Source organism: Pseudorca crassidens, chromosome 4 (assembly GCF_039906515.1).
Source record: "Pseudorca crassidens isolate mPseCra1 chromosome 4, mPseCra1.hap1, whole genome shotgun sequence".
NCBI classification, from domain to species: Eukaryota; Metazoa; Chordata; class Mammalia; order Artiodactyla; family Delphinidae; genus Pseudorca; species Pseudorca crassidens.
This window is the reverse complement of record NC_090299.1, coordinates 146,730,400-146,752,606: the sequence shown is the minus strand read 5'-3', so window position 1 is coordinate 146,752,606 and position 22,207 is coordinate 146,730,400. Positions and strand designations below refer to the sequence as shown.

Here is a 22,207-nt window from a genome sequence, read left to right as displayed (position 1 = left end):
TGCATATGTCGGAGAAAAAGAAACCACAACAGTTCACTGAAAAGAAAACCGATGTCTCTATATATACTACTATGTATAAACTAGATAACTAATGAGAACCTACTGTAGAGCACAGGGAACTCTACTCAATGCTCTGCGGTGACCTAAATGGGAAGGAAATCCAAAAAAGAGGGGATATGTGTATATATATAGCAGATTCACTTTGCCGTACAGCAGAAACTAACACAACATTGTAAAGCAACTATACTCCAATAAAAAAGAATTTAAAAAAAAAATGATGTCTCAAAGGGTAACACATAACAGAGACTTTCTTGAAAACTGTAACTAGTTTTTGAAACTTTAAGGAATATAGTTACATTTTATTGTACCAAGAATCACTTCAAAAGCTTCCAAACATAGAAAGTAAGACAGATTTTGCCAAGGATGTTAAGATGCCAATACCCAACTGGTTGTCTTGTCTCCATTTCCTGATCTTGAAAAAATAATGATCCACGGGCAGCTGTTAATTGTGGCTAAGGCCTAATCAGTACACGATGCTGTGCTTGTATGTGCCCTGTCAAAGCCTATAATGAATGTTCAGTCAAAATATTTTTATGTTCGTCTCGGCATTTTATGAGAGAACGCCTCTACATTTTCCCCAAGTATCCCAAACTCCCCAAGGCCCAAACTAAACTCATCCTCTTCCCAGCCCTCAAGTAAGCTCCTCTTTTTTTTTTTTCTTTTTTAAACTTCTCGCCCTGAAGAAGGCAGCAAACATCCACCTGGTTTGATCTGGAAGGCATTCCTCCATTTCCTTTCCAGGTACCAAGTCCCGAGGCTTTTATCTGTATACTTGCCTCCCTTACCTGTCACTGTAGGTGGGGCCTTCCCCGTTCTCTTCTGGACTACAGCTTCCTTCGGAGTCTCCGCCTTTGTAATCCACTCTCTCTGTTGATAGGGGTGATATGACCTTATTCCCTGATGAAAATTGTTCAATGGCTTTCCACTTCCTATAGTCTATAATCCAAACTCTTTGGCATTGCATAAATTGCACCAGACTATTTCTGCATGTCCATCTCCTGCCACTTCCCAAGACACACTATACTCTAAGACCAATACTTCTGCAAGTCTATAAACACGCATGCTCTCTCGTTCCCTCTGTTCATGCCGTTCCCTCTGCAGCACACCCTCTTACAATACAAGTTCTATCCTGGCTGCTCGGTATATACATAAATTCCCTAAGACTTCAACACAGGCATAGCACTAATCACCTGCCTTGCCTTAGTTTTCATATTATAATACAGAGAAGATTATGACAGTTCATTTAGGCACCAAATTCCATCAATATGCTAATGATTCTTAAATCTGCACCTCTGTCAAGACCTCTCTCTCAAGCTGCAAACCTATATCCAATCTTGATCTTCAGTTAACATCTCCATTTGGAAGATCGTGAGGCTAACACAGAGCTTGCAGAGCACGCAGCAGGGCTGAGGTTCGAACCATCAGGTACATGGTCTCCAACCAGCCTGGTCCCCAGACCAGGAACCTGACGGTCATCTTTGACACTTCCTTTTCCTTTACGTCTCACCTCCATCACCCAGTTCTAGTTCATTAATAAAGATCCCAAGTCAGCCTACCTCTGCTCACCTCCACCCATTCCAGGCTTCGACACGTTATTGCTCTGACAACCGCAATTGCTTCCTGATTGGTTTCCTACTTTCATTTTTGCTCTCTCCTGACTTTATTCACTACATCTGAGCCAGATCTATATTTTCTAAACAGAAATTTTGTTATAGTTTTCCTTATGTAAAGTTTATCAATGGTTTCTCATTTTGTTTTGGCAAAACACCCCAATTCTGAAGATCCTAAACAGCCCTTTTCCGGCCTCTCTGGAGGTGCTCTCCGCTACTCTCACTGGGCTTCCGCCTCCTCCCAGGGGCCTGTTCAGCTGTCTGCCTCAGGCCCTTGTTACATGTTACAATGTTTGGAAATTCTCTACCCCTCCCACCCCTTCCTCACCTATTCTCCCTCATCTTTGGTCTCAAAAGAAATGTAACCTCCTTTACAAGTTCCTTCCTGGATGTATCAGTTTAAATCAGGTACCACTGTTATATGCTGCCAGCGCATTCTACTTTCCTTCCTAGCAATTTATACAATTTGCAACTAAATATTTGCATGTTAGCCTCTGCTCCTCACTGGCTTGAAAACTTCTCCTACCAAGTTTAATATCTAAGTGCTTAGCTCTAGTTCAATGCCTGTCATATGACAGACAATTAGTATTCTGAAGAAATAAATAAATACTGCAGGCTAAAATAATATAGGTTAAACGCACGGTAAGACAAAGAGAAGAAATTATCAAAACAGATACGACTCAGCATGAAATGACCGAAAGGACTAACATTGGAAGGTGCACAAAAGTCAGAATATGTCAGCAAAGTCACTATGGGCCCAGATGAATTAGAACTACTTACAGTAATTCATTTATTTACATCCTTTCTAATCATGCCAATTTTCAAAACCCAAGATTAACTCTAAACTGAGACTTCGGTGGTCTAGGTTTATGTTTCTATCCTGAGCCTGTTATCTAAAGCAAATTACTTCTCTGTGCTTCCTTCTTAAGAACAGGTAACATTTCTGCTACGAAAATGAACTGCAATGATGAAATTTTAAACTTAAGGGGAAAACAGTTTGAAAAGTACACTATTATCATTCTGTAGTGTGAATGCAATAGGGGAATTAAAAAAACTCTGCCCAATATCAGAGCAACATTATCATAAAAAATAATGTAATACAGAATTTTTCTTACTGGTGATTCTGTTCTAAAATCTATTCAATAGACAATAGGCAGATTAATCTTAATATACACTTATGTCTGGTCCCGTACTTCTTCACTCACAGACCTTCACTGCCAGTATTTTTAATACAGAATTAAATCATACAGCTTCTTAGGAAAAACACCAAGATTGCACGAGCTAAATGGAGAAGTATGTTGAATTGAAAGATACTCCACAAAAGAGGAAATGTAAATAACAGTAAGCCTGTATACAGAAATATGTGGAATTTCATTAGCAATATATCACAAAGTATGAAATTTAGAACAGGGTCTTATTTTTAGTCCTTTTGGCTCATATACAAGGATTAAATACCTACTGTTGATAAGGATGTATGCAATTGGCACTCTCATATTTTCCAGTGGCTGTGTAAATTTTTATAACTCTAGTAAAAATTTAACTTAGCAATAGGTTTTAAGGGCCATAAAAATACTTATACCTTTTGAACTGGCAAATCCACTTACAGCAATCTATCCTGAGGAAATTATTCTAGCTAAGAACTAAACCTTATGCTGAAAAATGTTTAACCACTCAGTATTTATAATATTGAATCACTGAAAACCTGAGGTACAATAATGAGAATGATCATTGTTATTATGAAGCTTGTACTAACACAGAAAATGCTTATAATAATGTATTAAGGGAAAATAGGAGAAAATAAAATTGTTTATATGAGTATATCTTTCAAATACATCCACATACATGTAGGCAAAGAGGCAATAATATTATACATCAAAATTCTAATAGTGATTATATTAATAGAGGTAGAAAGGAAGGAGGCAAATTTTTGCTGTTTTCCTTTACTGTCTTTTTTTCAATGTCATTTGACATTTATAATAAAGTTAACAACAGCAACAAAATCTTCAATGGCTCCCCACTGTCGGTTTAAATTTATGAGTACGAATTTCCTATTCAAAGTCCTCAGTTCACCTCTGCTTTCTCTTGAATCTTATCTTAGACTTCTTACTCCTTACACTGTATCCATCCCTTAACAAGTCCCCTTCCAGTGGGCCCAGTGGTGGTACTCATTCCAAATTTACTTAGTTGAATAGACAAATCTTTTCTCTTTTGGAACATTTCCTGACCCACTCCCTGCTGGAGAGTGATATATTTTAGTTAAAGCAATTTGGTACTTTTAAGAGAAATTCTATTTCCATAAAAAGACTGTTTATAAAAGCAGTAACCTATTTAATTTGGAAATAGGCATCAGTAACCTATTTAATTTGGAAATAGGCATCAGGTAAAGTCAATCGGGACACTGTACCAGTAATTTTTTTCTTTTGTAGACATACAGTAATTGACTTTATTTTCTGCATACCATATGTCTCAAAATAGGAAGCACAGTTGCTTCAATAAATGAATTTAAAGGAGTCAAGTTATATTCCACATCCAGAATTTTGTTCTCTTATTTAAAATTTATTCCATTAACATGTCAGATACAAAAATAAACATAAACATTCTCTCAATATTGGTTTTCAATAAAATTACTAGGTAAAGCTAATGATTTAGGATTATAAGAACTAAGGCAGTATTTAGTGATGGCTTTAAGAATCTTCTTTAGCATTTATAAAGCTATTTAATGCCTGTAAATTCTGGGTATGAGAGGCCTTAACAAAGAAGTACGTTTTACAGCTGCATATGACAGTGTGAAACAATAAACAAACGTTTATCACACTGAGGAAAAAGTCCAAACTTTATGGCCTGATATGAAACTTAACCTGTAATATTCCATAGCAATAGCCACATTATTGGTAAGGTGCTGGATTCCTAGGACACCCCCCTAAAATCTATTTACCTTATTATACTGAGAGTCTGGTAAGATAGCCTGAGGGAATCTGATATCCCAAAACCTTACTTGACATATAAAATGGTGTTCAGAATGGGTGATAAGAATAAGAAGTCCTGTGCAATCGGCTGCCTTTACAAACAGGACATGTGTAATGCTGGTAACTGAGAAGAGCTGCTGTCTTCACAGAGAAAACACAGTCACTACAAAAACAGTGCAGAGCTTTTGTACTTAAGAAAGACTCTGAGTTATGGGTTAAGAAGTAAAAGAAGACAAAAGATAACATCACCAGGCCCTGCAGGCTCACTCCATGTCCCAGGCAGTATAACAATTACTTAATTATGTTTAATTCTCACAACTTCTCTGCAAAGGAGACAGTATAACACAATACACCATGTAGGGCCACAGAAATGCGAGAGGCGCTAGGAGGGTAAAGAGTTTGAGCTTTAGGATCAAATATATCTGGAACTTATTATCCATACAACCTTGAGAAAATTAACTAGCTTCTCTAAGCCTCCATTTTCTCATCTATAAAGAAAGAAGGATGATGCAGACGCAGAGAATGGACTTGAGGACACGGGGAGGGGGAAGGGTAAGCTGGGACGAAGTGAGAGAGTGGCATGGACATATATACACTACCAAATGTAAAATAGATAGCTAGTGGGAAGCAGCCGTATAGCACAGGGAGATCAGCTCGGTGCTTTGTGACCACCTAGAGGGGTGGGATAGGGAGGGTGGGAGGGAGGGAGACCCAAGAGGGAGGGGATATGGGAACATATGTATATGTATAGCTGAGTCACTGTTATAAAGCAGAAACTAACACACCATTGTAAAGCAATTATACTCCAATAAAGATGTTAGAAAAAAAAAAGGAAGAAGGAAAATTAAGGTATTGGTAAAGTTTCTTCCAGGCATATTGTAGGGTTGTATTTCCTGTTTCCACTGTGGCTGGGTGAGGCAATAGGATTACTTCTGGCTAACGAGTTATGACCAGAAGTGATCCAGTTACTTCTGAGCCAGGGCATTTAATTGCCAATGCAAGATCCTACAGAGCTCTTTCTTTTTCCTCTAGCCCTGTAACTGGCCACATTGAAGACGGGTTGCTCTGTCAGAACGGGTCCTCAAGAAACCATCGTAAGCAGAGCCCCCTTGTCAGTCTAGATTGGACGGGTAGCATGAGCAAGAGATAAATGTAGCTTTAAGCCACTAAGATTCGGGGATTGCTTTATCATAAGTGTAACCAAGGCAATATGAACTGATAAAGGTCACTTCTCTCCTATAGAGTTATGAGGATTTAATGAAGTAATATTAGAAATATTTTTCAAAGTCTCTAGCAAACAGTACTCAATCGACATCTATGATTACTATTATGTTATTATCTTTTATAAATTAGAATACTGAGATCGCAAAATATTCCATAATGTGCCTCAGGACACACTGCTATCAAGAGACAGAGTTGCTTCTGTAACACTGTAAAGCCTAAGATCTGTTCATTAAAGCCCCCCTCCTTTAGTCATCTAACCTGGCCCAAAAAACCCCCAACCGTCTAATAGTTATTATCTTTTTGTTCATATATGGGTTTTTTTGTTGCTGTTCTCAAACCCTCTCTCTGTTGCACAAAAATTAATTTCTTTTTATTCTCTGATTTTTTTCTGTGTGTTTGCTGTTTATTTTGTTTAATAAAGTTTGTCACACAGCATGGCAATCTTTATGCAAGATTTAACACTCACACCCCCCTACAATTTGACTGCAGCCTATCTTTCAGAATTTATCTTCTACTTCTACCCATGCTAGTCTGGTCTATAAACGCTGATCCAAATATGAAATGCTCATTTTCTCCTTCTAGTCTTTGCTTATGCCATTCTAACTGAAATTCTTCCTCTGTCCAGTTTCTGATTCTTCTTTTTGAAAATTGGACTTAAACTCTATTTCTTCCACAAAGTCAACTCTAATCACAATTTAAGAGCACAGATGGTCCATCCTGCTTATTTGAAACATAATTTCATGTGATTTTGTAAGACAGCTGTGTACTGCAGGGGTATAAAGCATGGAAACTGCAGTTCCCAGAATCCCTTGCCAGTAGAGTTCTGGTTAATTTCTTCCTATGACGAATTCTTACGAGATCTGAAGGCAGAGGAGGAAACAACACGCTTTGAGGATTTTAACTGCCTCATGGAACTGACTGAAAGCAAACAGATCAGACACTAATTACGTTTTTACATTTTGAGGGAGTTTACTGTAAACCCCCTTTACACAACAGCAAACGAATCAACAAACCACCGCCACTACCACGAAAAAACGTCAGCCCACACTAAAGAAGTCTTTGCTGTTCAAGAGGTTAAACAGTCCCTGAGACACCAAACTTCCATGAGTGGGGGGCAAGCTGTAGTTTAAAGAAGACATACTCGCTATACACACTTCAAGGGGAATAATGACAAAGAGGCAACTCTAAAAGGTGAAGGCACCTGTCAGAGAAAAAGGACAATGGAGTTCCTCACAGGAAGTGCCTCCACTGCTTATGCGCACGTGTGTGTGTGTGTGCTAGAGTGTGAATGGGATTGTTTAGTGTCCCATTTGTATAGGGGGTGGCTGTGTGTGGAGGGAGGGACAATCTGTCTTCTAATTTCATAGATTCTCAGAACAAGAGGAACCACGTCTAGACCTGATGGAGCATTGACAGGTCTCCCAGATATTTTGGAGATTGAGTTGGTTGTAATGCTGGTTGGTTCTTTGGATTTTTATCCTGGCAAAGGACTGGGTGTATTTTCTGCAGGGTAAGAGAAAAAATGTATCTGGCAAACAGAAGGACAGGTTGCGGCAGGGACAATATATGTACTCGTCAATTCCTAGTTCATTGTCCTCTTCCTGGGCACACTGGAAAACTACATTTCCAGACTCCCACAAAGGTTACTGAGTCCTGGAATGTGAGTAGAAGGGACAAGAGTTGCTTCTGTACTAAGGTGGTTAAGTACCTATGAACTTTGCACACACTTTTTTTCTTTTTCACTCCTGATATTAGAAGCCACCTTTTTAGACGACACAGTTGAAAGATGGAAGCAGCTTGCCATCTGAACCACTGCTTGGAGGCTTTTTACCTATGAATCCTACCCCACCTGCATGAGAGTGTGAATGAAGCCAATAATATCACGGGGCTAACGGTCACAAAAATTGACATTAATAATCGTGATTAGACTGGTCATAATGATTGAACAGGACAAACCAGGGGAAACTGGAACAAAAAGGTCAGTGAGAACTTTAGGGTTAGTGAGAAATCATGGCAACCAGGCTAAGATTTGGTTGTTTTCAAAACAGGACAGTGAACCCAAAGGTAGATCTGAGATCAGAAAATCAGTCTAGCACGTGTGATGTCTTAATTTTGTTGCTTGTATGTATGTCTGTCTGGGCTCCAGTTCCTTCCGGTAAGAGACAGTGACTTTTCAACTTTGCACCCCTAGCACCTGGTGCAGGACAGATGGGATAAAATGTCCAAACTGAGCATAAGCTTCAGGGTGTTTATCAAAGCAGGTCAGATATGCAAGAGGACATGATTTTGGCTGGGGAAAGTCAGGGATCAGGTTTCTATACCCAGTCTTAGGAAGCTGGGTACTCAGGACCAGTGGGTCCAGGTCAGCTATGCCCGGTGTGCCACAGCAGTGCTAGTCTAGAGATACTTCATAGAGGTCCTTGCATTCCTTGGCCTGGGGTCACTTCAGCTTATAGCATCTGGAAAGAGGCTAAATATAGAGGTTAAATGAGCCAAGTTATTAGATTAAGAGATTAGGCAGGTACACCCAGAAATACCATCATATTTGCATTATTATTTAAAATAACTATTTAACTCTGTATTATTTTTACTCAATAGTATATATATGTTATAAAATATCACAGAACATAGGAAACACTATCCAAATAACTGAATCTACATGTCATTAATTCTAGAGAGATTAAAGAAAGAATATGCTTGTAAAAAATAAAAGATTTAGTCATAGATATAACTGTAGTAATAAATGAACAAAGTTATTCACTTTTACAATTTTTATGCTTCTTAACACTGAAGAGACAGCTTTGAAAAGTGATTTCCCAAGATAATGAAAGAGGCAAAAAAGGAAAAGGATTTTATCACCCAGCACCTATAGGGGAGACAGAAAAATACGGAACATTTTCTATCTAGTGAAGTAAACATACATTCATATATACAAACATATGGGGGCAGAGAAAGCAGATGGGAAATTATTATAAGAAAAGCTCTAAAGAGACAAATCAGGAAAAGAAACACATAAAACCCAGATTCTTAAATTCCAGAAATAATTATGTATTTAATGGTTATTGAACCCTTTCCAAAGGAAAAATGTACTGAATTTTACTAGATTTTTACAAGAGCAAATTCTCTTTAACCTCCCCCCAAAAAACACACACACTGACACTCACTGCTTTCATATAAAATAAGAGAAAAAATGGATTTATTTATTTGTTCTTTCTCAAGTATTTACTGAGCATTCACTATGTGCCTGACATTGTGAAAGTATTACCAAAGGAAAAAAAAAAAAAAAAGGAAGGAAGAAAATGACATGATTCTAAAAGAGCTCTCTAATGTAATAAAGACACTCAACACATCAGAAGAGGCTGTCAATAAACAGAGCAAATACACTTAAAAGAACTGGTTATCGAGTTTCAGTATCACATCACATGGAAAATGTATTAAAATATGTCTATGGAGGAAAAGGTGACAGACATTAGGAAAAAAAAATCTACCGCATGAATAACAGATATAGAGAAAATAGGAAATAATAGCAGAGATCGATGAAACAGGAAATAGCTACAGTAGAGAATCTGTAAAACTGAAAGCTGCAAAGACTAATAGACAAGTATCTAGCAAGCCTAATCAAAAGCAAAAAAGAAAATGTCCCAAAATATTAAAAATGAAAAAAAGACTGTAACTATAGATGAAATATTGATTTCAAAAATAAGAGGAAATATTAAAATATTTTATGCTGATTAATTAATTAAAATAGACAATTTCCTAGAAAATATAACATCAAAAAACTAAAAAAAGAACTACTATATGATCCAGGAATTCCACTCCTGGGTATATATCCAAAGAAAATAAAAACATTAATTTGAAAAGGTACATGCACCCCAATGTTCATAGCAGCATTATTTACAATAGCCAAGACATGGAAACAACCTAAGAGTCCATCAACAGATGAATGGATAAAGATGTGTGTGCGCACGCACACACACACACACACACACACACACACATATATATATATATCGATAATGGAATAGTATTCAGCCTTAAAAAAGAATGAAATTCTGCCATTTGTAACAACATGGATGGACCTAAAGTGTATTATGCTTAGTGAAGTAAGTCACACAGAGAAGGACAAATACTCTGTTACGACTTACTTGTGGAATATAAAAAATAAACCAAATGAATTAACAAAACAGAAACAGACTTATAGATATGGAGAACAAACCAATGGTTACCAGTAGGGAGAGGGAAAGGGTGAGGGGAAAGCTATGGGTAGGGGATTAGGAGGTACAAACTACTGTGTATAAAATAAATATGCTACAAGGACATACTGTACAGCACAGGGAATAGAGCCAATGTTTTATAATAACTTTAAATGGAGATAATCTATAAAAATATCAAATCACTATGCTGTACACCTGAAAGTAATATAATATTGTAAATCAACTATACTTCAATTAAAAACTAATAATTCAGAATAAATAAAAAATATGAGGGACTTTCCCGGTGGCACAGTGGTTAAGAATCCAACTGCCAATGCAGGGGACACGGGTTCAATCTCTGGTCCAGGAAAAGCCCACATGCCACGGACCAACTAAGCCCGGGTACCACAACTACTGAGCCTGTGCTCTAGAGCTTGCGAGCCACAACTACTGAGCCTGTGTGTCACAACTACTGAAGCCCGCATGCCCTAGAGCCTTGGTGCCGCAACTACTGAGCCCACATGCCACAACTACTGAAGCCTGCGCGCTCTAGGGCCTGTGCGCTGCAACTACTGAGCCTGCTCGCTGCAACTACTGAAGCCCGTGCACCTAGAACCCATGCTTTGCAACAAAAGTTCCGCAATGAGAAGCCCGTGCACCGCAAGGAAGAGTAGCCCCCACTCGCTGCAGCTAGAGAGAGCCTGCACGCAGCAATGAAGACCCAACACAGACAAAAAAAATAAAATAAAAAATAAAATAAATTAAAAACATGAATAGGACTATAGGCACAAAATAAACTGAATCAGTAGTTAAAGATCAACTTACCAAAACAAATTCAAAAAACAAAACAAAATTAAAAACAAATAAATCAATAAACCTCACTAGATCTAGACACATTCTGCCAAATATTGCAGGAACTGATAATCCTCCTCTTAAACTGTTTCACAGATTACAAAAGGCTCTCCTCATTTCATTTTATTAACATAGCGCAACCTTTATACCAAAAGTAGACAAAACAAAAAAAATTATTAACCTAGATGCAAAAATGCTAAACAAAATATCAGCTATCCAAAACTTTCAAGGTGTTTAAAAATAGGTATCAGGGCCAGGTTCAGAACTGGTTTATTCCAGTGATGCACTGTTGGTCTAAGGTTAGAAAATCTATGAATATGACTCTCCACAATAAAAGAAAATGGGAGGAAAACCATGCAATTATCTTAACAGAAATCAAAGGAATATTTGCTAAAGTTTAATATTCACTCAAAATAAAAATTCTTAGCAAAATATAAATTTATAAAACATACCTACCAAAGACCTAAAGTAAACACCATAAACCTAATGAGTGTATGTGTGAAGAAAAAATGCATGAAAACATACTGACACTAACTACTTTCATACGAAACAAAAAAACAAGAAGCAAATATTTATGTGTTCATTTTCAAGATTTTATTGGAGGTCGGCTATGTGCTTGGCATTTCAAAAGAATTACCCGCCCCCTCCCCAAAAAAAGGAAAGAAAGAAAGAAGATAAATGCAATTATAATATATAAAAGTAAAATGTAGAAAACTTCCCTTAAAATCAGGAAGCAACTCAAGAAGGCATGCTATCATCATTTCTATTTAACCTTATACTGGGAGTCCTGGAACGTAGCACAAGAAAAAAAGATATTAAATGATAAAAGGCTTGAAAAGGAATAAATGATGCTCATTATTTCCACATGATATGACTGTCTCCAAATGAAGTCAAACAGAATTGCCTACAAAATATTATGAGAATTTGGCAAGGTTTTCAGATATAAAGTCAATGGTAAAAGTCAGTTTCAACATTAAACGTCAGCAACAAAGTTTGAAGACATAGTAAGTACTCCATTTATAATATCTACAAAATGGAGATCTAGGAGAAAATGATAATTTTTTAAAAATCAAAAGACATTAAAGAGGACCTGAGTAAATGGAAAGTTACATGATGGTCATGGATAAAATACCAATGCTCATGAAATTAATCTATCAATTCAATTTAAATTCTAAATAAAATTTCTCATGAAACTTGATAATATTCAACTGCAAAAGCAAAGGACCAAGAATGGCCAAGATAATTTTCAAGAAGAAAAACAAAGTTGAAGAAACTTATTCTACCAGATAACACTAATTAAGACACTGTGGTAATGACATAAGATAAACACACAGAAAAAGCAACAAATAGTACAGTCCAGAAAGAGACATAAAAACATCTGATATACAATGGAAGTGCTATTTCAAAAAGTGGGGGAAAGATGAACTATTGAACAAATATGCTGAGTTGATTGATTTTCACATATAAAATGAGATTACTACATTATGTTTAACATAAAATTCAATTTTGAATGATTAAGACCTATATATATATATACAAAGCAAACTTTAAAACTTTTGGAAAATAATAAAAAAGACTTTCTAAGTGATCTCAAAGTAGGTGAGGATTTCTTAAATAAGATGTAAAAAAGCACAAACACTAAAGACTTCACTGAAGTAAAAAACTTTCAAACATTAAAAGACACTGTATTCTATATGAAAAAAAAAAAAACCCAGAGAATTGGGTGAAAGTATTTGGAACACATATAGCTGACAACAGCTAGCAAACTCTTACAAATCATTAAGAAAAAAGCAAACAACCCAATAGCAAAATTTGCAACAGCAGGAGAAAGCAGTACACAGAGTAATAAACACAGATATGACCAAAGTTTAATAAACATATGAAAACAAACACATGAAATACACGCTGCCTGCGTGGTAGGCTACATTATAGGGAAGGTACAAATTAACTCAGAAATCTCCGTGGCGTAACAAAACAGGTTTGTTTTTCAGTCATGACACAGATCCAATGCAAGCTGACAGGCCGCTCTGAGGACCCATGCTCCACTGTCCAGTTAATGTACTGTAAGAAAGGGCTGGAAAAGTTTTGAATCTCTACCTCTGACATGACAGTTGTCGCTTCTGCTCACAGCCTACTGGCCAAAAGTAGTTGACTGGCCTCACCTACCTGCAATGGGGCTGGGAAACGTTGGAGAGACACTTGGACATTCAGTGAAAAATAAATGTCTCTGTGATGAGTAGCAATTAGAGAAATCCAAACTAAGGCAATAGCAAGATGCTTCCCACACTCATTAGATTCGGGGGAACGACCATGAGAACTCTGATATTACCAACGATTTGTGAGGATGTGAAAAACGAAAGTCACACACAGCTGTTGAATATGTAAATTAGCACATCTTAAGAACATCTGCAATACCGGGACAAAGGTGTACCTACTTACGACCCTACTCTACAGATGCATAAAAGGTGTCATGTGAAAATTATTCACTTAAAGTTGGTTTGTAATAGCAAAATATTGGAAATCAACTGAATGTTGGAGACAACCTAAATATTAGAAAAACCTAGAATACCTAAACTGTATTTTATTCTTACTGAAAGTGAATATTGATAGAGCATACTGAACAGGAAAAAAAGTTGCAGAAGGTGATATACTGTACACTTTATTAATATAAAGTTGTAAAACCTGCAAAGTTATTGTATATATTGTGTGTAGATACAGGTACGTGGTTAGCCTATAATAATGTGCATAAATTATAAACAATTTCAAAATGGGGAGGAGAGATGGTATGTTTGGCTACACTATTCATAAAACAATTCATATCTGGTAATTCTACTATAGGTAATAAAACCTAAGAAAATAATACTGTTTAACAGTCACAAGTTATTCTTTGTTAACACTTACCTAGTAAGGCTTTTTATATTAATGATAATTAGAAGCAGCTCCATATTTTCAAAATAGTTAAATATGGATGACGACACATGAAACACTATGATTATTAGAAATCTATATATTAAGTAGTATAGTGACTGGAACTTGACCAACAGTAGCTACCGTCATCATCATCACTGTTACTGCTACTACTATTATTTACCTTTATTAAAGGAATAAGTACGCAAAGTAGGCTGATGTGTGGAAACAATAGTGAAACAATGTCAACTGGAAAAAGTGGAATACTAATTAGAATGTTTGTATACATTAATTAAAGCAACATAAACTATATTCACATCCATTAACAATGATTTTAAAATAACTTAGCATTTTAGTAAAATTTAATGCTTATTAAATGACTATTAATTTGCATATTGAAAATAAAATTATACTGTCACTCAATTTTCTCAAAACCCTACGTTAGTTTAAATTTCTAGTTCACTATGCTAATAGGCATAGGCATTTATTTTATTTTTTATTTTATTTTATTTATTTATTTTTTTGCAGTACGGGGGCCTCTCACTGTTGTGGCCTCTCCCGTTGCGGAGCACAGGCTCTGGACGCGCAGGCTCAGCGGCCATGGCTCACGGGCCCAGCCGCTCCGCGGCATGTGGGATCTTCCCGGGCCGGGGCACGAACCCGTGTCCCCTGCATGGGCAGGCGGACTCTCAACCACTGTGCCACCAGGGAAGCCCAGGCATAGGCATTTTTAAAACCATTTAAGAAAATATATCTGTGACAACTAGTTTCATTATTGAAGAAAATCTCCTTCATAAATGATGCATGGCCCCTGAAATCATTAACTTCTGAAAAGAAAAATAATTTCACAGTTGTTTCTACTACATAACTGCTTACTTGATAACTGCATTATTTTTATCACACAGTTTTTAGTTAATATGACTTGGTTTACTAAAGGAAACACCTATAAAAGCAGTAGGAGAATGCAATGACTAAACCTATTATGTGCTTGTAATTTTAATTTTTATCAGTACAGTTTTATCCACTGAGAAAAAGATTATCTTCTATTTTATACTTTCACTCCAGCACTGAATGAATCTGACATTTATTTTTATACAATGGCCCGAACCTGAGGTTTTTTTTTTACCGTGGTCAACAAGAACACAGCAAATTCAGTGGCAAGTCTAGGTCATACCCCAAGGGGAAAGAGAAGAAAGAGTTTTCTTCCCTTAGTTCCTGGATCTTCCTTAGGGTTTATACTGTGACCAACGGACATGGGTTGTGAGGCTTATTTAGAGCCATTTGCACTTGTGTTAGGTAGAAAAAGACTTTGTCTCCTCTCCTCTAATCATTATTATACTAGGTTACAAGGAGCTGTGCCTATGTTCCACACCTCTGTAAAAATCTATTTGATGTTCCCTTCTGTATCATCTATTCCATTTATTTGTTTGCATATGTAGTCTACCCATTTATTAACCATTTCAGACCATGAAATGGTTATATGACCATGCCCTTGAGCTAGCTGGGCTGGTGATCATTGCTCATCCAGGAAGTGTCATGGCACTGTGTAATGGAGGTATCATTTTTTTTTTCCAGCTTGGACTCAGATCAAGAAGAGGCTTTCCTATATAAGGGACAGAAATACAATTCTCCCCATTGCCTAAGAGCAGAGAAAACAGCTAGCAGAGAGAACACAGATGGGGACAGATGGCTTAGACTAGAGAGACATCTCCAGAGCCAGTGGACAAATGCCATTTCTGGATTACCATTTTACATCTCTAGCCATACAGGGATCAGAAATGCTTAGCTGTTCAAGACACATACAGCTGTAACTAGAGATGTCTGAGAAAGATAGCTACGGAGGCCAAATGAAGTAACATTAGTACCAAGGATAGACATCATTCTCACAGCTCACTAAGTCATTCTAGAAAGGACACACCAACCACATTTTGTTTGTTTGTCTGTTTTATACCAACTATATTTGAAAGCGTTTTCAGCTTCAGTTTTCAAAGATCAACTGGCGGAAAAAAAGATCTTAAGATACAATCTTGGTGAAAGAGTTAGTGCCTTATAATCTCCTGCAACTCACATGCTCTGCCTCATTTCTGGGGATTTGAAATAACAAGGATTTTAATCACCTCTAAACTAAGCAGAGCTAAGCAAAGATTAGTTTGCTCATGTAAATTTAAACTTGCTCATGCAAGACCACAGAGAAGCTAAAGTTACAAACTACGGATTAACCAATTTCTCTATTGAGTTAGCTTGGTCATGAACCATACAGTGAGACTGATAGAGGATAATCAATATACATTAATTATTGATTCTCTATATGCCTGAAATATTCCAAATGGGATTAATTTCATAATAGTAATAGAATCTCTTCAAACAGTTTTTATGACAGGTTTCAAGATTATCTTTCATTTATGAAGTGATTCATCTAAGTCTCTTCACCTAAAAGTAGGTATATTCCAATATAAATGGAGTTAATGAGCAAATGTTACCTAAAAATGTTCCTCAAATCCTATATTTTTAAATGCATTTACTTGGTGAGTATATTTTTGACACTGAATTTTTATTAATTCACAGTAAACAAAATTTCTACTATATATTTGAATTAGTTTTCTGTAAGCTTGTATACACAAATATTTCAGTGAAGAAGATACAGAAGATAGTTTGAATCTGGAAAGGAATGCACAGTAGTTAAAAAAATTTTCCAAAAAAAAAAATTAAGGTGGAACAAGTTTTATAAAAAAAGATGTTTGTATTTCTTTTAAAAATAAACTGTAGTCTCTTACCCTAAGTATTAAGTAATGACTCATTACTTCACTTGATTTAACTTTAAAAAGAAAGCCACAATTATTTTTATAATAACCTGCAATTAAAACCAGAGATAAGAATCCTTTAAAATTTTGCCTACAATGAACACAAGAAAGTTTGGAGAACATTTTGTCTTAGAACGGGAAAAAAAGTAGCTATATAAATATCATAGTGGTCAGTTAGGAATATTATATACACCTAGTAAATAGGAGAAGTTCTACTCAAAAGATTTAAGACTTGGAAAGGGGCTCTAAAATTAATGCGATCACTCTTCTGGTTGGACAAATGATCAAATAAATTCTCACGATATATTTTAGTTAATGGAGTTTTTTCTTTTCACTAGCAAAACAACTATGTGCATTTTGGAATTCTCTTAATAAAGAAAACAAAATTTTACACATTAGACCCTTTATTCTGTCATATGTATGATAGTTCTTATTTTTCTTGTTAAAATTTGCTTACATACTTTCCACTGACCATGTGTTATTTTTATAATTATGAAAAAATCAATAAAGTGATTTCTATTTTGCGAAAGAAAAATTACAGTTGCACATTTTATTTTACCCCCAGAAGTAACCTTCCATTATACTTGAGTGTTCTCTATATTATAGGGAATACAATGGAAACAATTCTGATTGAGCAGAAGTAAAACTGTCTATTAAAAAATATCACTAAGAGTTTTATAGTATCCATTAGTCTTTAATCCATTTTGAGCTTATTTTTGTGTATGGTGTTAGAGGATGTTTTGATTTTCTTCTTCTACACGTGGCTGTCCAATTTTCCCAGCACCACTTACTGAAGAGACTGTCTTTTCTCCACTGTATATGCTGCCTCCTTTGTCATAGATTAACTGCCCATAGGTGTGTGGTTTTATTTCTGGGCTTCCTATCCTGCTCCATTGATCTATAAGTCTGTCTTTAGGCCAGTACCATACTGTTTTGATTGCTGTAGCTTTATAGCATAGTCTGGAGTTAGGGAGCCTGATTCCTCCAGCTCCATTTTTCTTTCTCAAGATTGTTTTGGCTATTCGAGGTCTTTTGTGTTTCCATATAAATTATAAGACTGGATACTATAAAACTCTTAAGAGGAAAACATAGGCACAACACTCTTTGACATAAATTGCAGCAATACCTTTTTGTACCCACCTCCTAGAGTAATGAACACAAAAACAAACAAATGGGACCTAATGAAACTTCAAAGCTTTTGCACAGCAAAGGAAACCATAAACAAAACAAAAAGACAACCCTCAGAATGGGAGAAAATATTTGCAAATGAAGCAACCAACAAGGGATTAATCTCCAGAGTATACAAACAGCTCGTGCAGCTCAATATTAAAAAAAAAAAACAAAAAAAAAACCCAATCAAAAAATGGGCAGAAAACCTAAACAGACATTTCTACAAAGAAGACATACAGATGGCCAAAAAGCACATGAAGAGGCTCAACACTGCTAATTATTAGAGAAACGCAAAGCAAAACTACAATGAGATATCACCTCACACCAGTCAGAATGGCCATCATTAAAAAGTCTACAAATAATAAATGCTGGAGAGGGTGTGGAGAAAAGGGAACCCTCCTACACTGTTGGTGGGAATGTAAATTGGTACAGCCACTATGGAGAACAGTATGGAGATTCCTTAAAAAAACTAAAAATATAGCTAACACATGATCCAGCAATCCCACTCCTGGGCATATATCTGGAGAAAACCATAATTCAAAAAGATACAAGCACCCCAGTGTTCACTGCAGCATTATTTACTACAACCAAGACATGGAAGCAACTTAAATGTCCATCGACAGAGGAGTGGATAAAGAAGATGTGGCACATATATACAATGAACTATTACTTAGCCATAAAAAAGAATGAAATAAGGCCATTTACAGGAACATGGATGGACCTAGAGACTATCATACTAAGTGAAGTAAGTCAAACAGAGAAGGACAAATATCATATGATATCACTTATACGTGGCATCTAAAAAATGATACAAATGAACTTATTTACAAAACAGAAACAGACTCACAGACTTAGAAAACAAACTTATGGTTACCAAAGGGGAAAGGTGTGGGGTGGGAGGGATAAATTAGGAGGTTGGGGTTAATATATACACACTACTATATATAAAATAGGCAATCAACCAGGACCTACTGTATAGCACAGGGAACTCTATACTCTGTAATAACGTATATGGGAAAAGAATCTGAAAAAGAATAGATATATGTATATGTATAACTGAATAACTTTGCTGTACAGCTGAAACTAACAAAACATTGTAAATCAACTCTACTCCAATATAAAATTTTTAAAAAGTTAGTGGGTAAAATAAATAAAAACATAAAAAATATCACTGTCCATTAAATAATAAGAGTGTCCTGAGCATTTTTGGATGAATATAACCTTGGATTAAATAAGCTAAAAAGAAGTATATTTAAGACCACTAGGTCCAAAAAAACAGGGGGTGTGGTGCCGAGGGAAATGCAAGCCACAGAGCGTGGAAACCCAAGAAGATAAAGAGTCTTTCTAAAGGTTTCACACAATAGCCTAAAGAGCAGACATAACCTACCTTGGTTTTTGGAGATGGCTTTTGTGTGTCTCTCACGAAGTCTTTTGTTAGAAGGATGTTCTTACAATTGGCCTCCTATAAAAGAAGTATAAAAGGAACATTAGAGACCAAAGAACACTACCCTAACGAGAAATTACAATGTAGTGAAAAGCATTTCTGGATTGAGTTGTTCATATCAGAAGCTAGTGAGACTGCAGAGAGCAGTCAAAACGTTTCCTTTCTTCTTTGTCACATACATCAGTGAAGTAATGTAAGACAGTGATGGAGTAGGTGTGGGGCTTACAGGACATATATATTCAGAGATGAGTATTAAGAATCTCATCTACGCTATCATGTCATTTACATATCCACAGACATCTCACCTCTTCTTTGGAGAACTGAGTAATTCTCCAAGATATCAACACCAAACTTGAAGTTTCCAACTTTCCCCAAGTATTTTACAAATGGGTTCTGATTCTGTAAATGTTTTATCATAAACAAATTCCTTCACATTGTTCATAATCCGTATCGAATAGTGACAGCTGCATATCAATATCCCGAGAAAAAATATCTGAGTATCTGTTTACAAAATTATTAAGCTTCTAAGTCGTCGGTTCACGCCACAACAGTACATGCAAAAGTAAGAGCAGAGATTACGAGGCAGCAGCTTACTTGCGGTTGGATAGATTTACTATTTATTTCTACATGGTAAATAAAAACAACAATCTTGTTGTTGTTTACAAAATAATGTAGGGCCTCACTTCTGAATAGCCATTAACTTGAGCCAGTTTTCCATAGATGATTCTATCTCCAAATTAAGACAGAACGAAAATACATAAGAGGAAGATTATAGTCAACAATAAAGCTAAGGAGTAAATAAGTCAGATTTCTTTTACCTGCTCCAAAACCTTCACCTCTGCAGCCCATTTCTTCCCCTATCATGTCTACCATTCACTCATCTAAGTAATGAGGTTTTTTTCCAATTTACTTTAGGGTTAATTATCATCTTTTAAACAAAACTGTATTCTACACATTTTATAATATTACTAAAATTTCCTGGAATTACATTCTTATATTTTTAAAGGGAACAGTATATTATGAGGACAAAATGTCCCTAAAGAAAATAACACTACTACTTACTACTAATAAATAATTACTAAATCATAGGATGTTTCGGGCACTGTGCTAAAGACTTTGCATTCATAATGCCATGTCCCCCTCAACAGCCCTATGAGCTAGGTACTATTATTATATCGTATTATCATTCCCCTTTTAAGTATTACACAACAAAAGCATACAGAAGTTAAGTAAATTGCCTTTGAGTCCTCACACAGGACTCAAAGATGGTTCTGAATAACTTTAAGGCCTGAGCTCTTATCATCTTTATATACTACTTCTCATCCAATATAGCTGACAGCTTAAATGACTAGGTTGTAGAACCACAGCATTTTAAAGCCAAGAGATTTTTTAATGATCAACTACTCTATCCACGCCCCTAATTTTACAGATGAGGGGTGTGCATCCTGAGGTGATGTGCCCAAAATCACAGAGAGAGTGGTAGAGTCGAGACCCATGCCTGGACCACAGGGCTGTACAGGCTACCTGTCCTCCACTCTGTGCTAGGGAGCAATATTCCCAGACTCGGAGGGTATCATGAACCTCTTGTGAGCTGGGGGCAGGGGTAGCTGCAGCACGGCCAACACTCTCAGCTGCCTGTGGCCTCATGCACAGCCCTGTGTAAGGACCAAGGGTACATTTCTGAGCTCTCCAAATAAGTGTGCATTCCAGTCCTACCCTTTCCCACCAGTCACACCACCTGCTGTTGGGAAGCTGTTTACTGGAAATAGTGAATGAACCCATTCCCGCTTCTGACTCACTGTGAGAGGGATAAACTATATCCAGCATGACATTTAAAAGGTTTAAGTGATTAACTGCATAGTCCGTTGCGTAATTTGGCTACCCTTGGATAATATAATTAGGTATAATCCTTATACCTCTTTTTAAACTACTGGTAAGTAAATGTTAGAATGTGATGAGAAGAAAAAAGGCCAACTCTTAAGGAAAGTGAATAGGAATAGGTGACCTTTGTTTATGTCTGTCTGAGCTTCTAAATGCCTATAATTCTTTCTTCCTTATGCATAAACTAAAAGTGGCTGTGTTTCCTTTAAAAGTGACAGTATCACTCCTAATTTGCCTCCCTGTCCCTGTGAATTAATAAGTATAAGGCTGACAGTCAGCTTTTCCCTAAAAGACTCTGAAAGCATTTTCTGTAAACTTTTAACTGAAAATGCCACCTACATAAATTACGTTTATTTTTTGTTTTATGACTTTAAATTCAGAGAGTGGAGTCAAAGTGAAGTTCAGTAGTCACAGCACCATCCTAGCTCTCTAACCAGCTCTAGGAAGTCAGGCAAGCATTTTTTTTTTTTTTTTTTTTTTTGGTACGCGGGCCTCTCACTGTTGGGGCCCCTCCCGTTGCGGAGCACAGGCTCCGGACGCGCAGGCTCAGCGGCCATGGCTCACGGGCCCAGCCGCTCCACGGCATGTGGGATCTTCCCGGACCGAGGCACGAACCCACGTCCCCTGCATCGTCAGGCAGACTCTCAAACACTGAGCCACCAGGGAAGCCCCAGGCAAGCATTTTAACCTCTTGGACCTCTCCCTCAGTTTAAAGATCTATACAACAAAGGGACTGGATTAGGTGAGCTCCAAGAATCCTAGCTAGCTCTTAAATTTCAAGACTTTATGACCTTATGATTCTTTCAGGAAGCAATATTTATTGACAAAAAAGTTAAGCCACATCCTGTTGAGGGTTGCATTCCCAATGCCCCCATCCGAATGCTGCTGGAGTACTGGCACCCATGCAATAGCAGTGAACTATAGAACACAGGCCACACTTCCTGCAGGGCCAAGTGTTACTCAGATTTCTGGAGGGAAATTAAGTAATTCAACTAGTACCTTAAATAAGTAACTGGTAATAACTTAATGTATTGTTTTAAAACAGATATAGTATGGTAACTCCATAATATATTATGAGAAATATTTTAAAGATAAAACC

The 22,207-nt window shown here is 36.6% G+C and overlaps 1 protein-coding gene across 3 annotated transcripts in view; it reads right to left on the bottom strand.

Moving 5' to 3' along the window:
- FAM13A (family with sequence similarity 13 member A) overlaps positions 1-22,207 on the bottom strand; it is a 331,953-nt gene that overhangs the window by 166,877 nt on the left and 142,869 nt on the right. For all 3 annotated transcript variants that reach the window (XM_067736973.1, XM_067736972.1, XM_067736974.1), the window contains exon 6: positions 19,171-19,245. In XM_067736973.1, the coding sequence (XP_067593074.1) occupies positions 19,171-19,245 (75 nt within the window). The remainder of the gene's footprint in view (positions 1-19,170; positions 19,246-22,207) is intronic.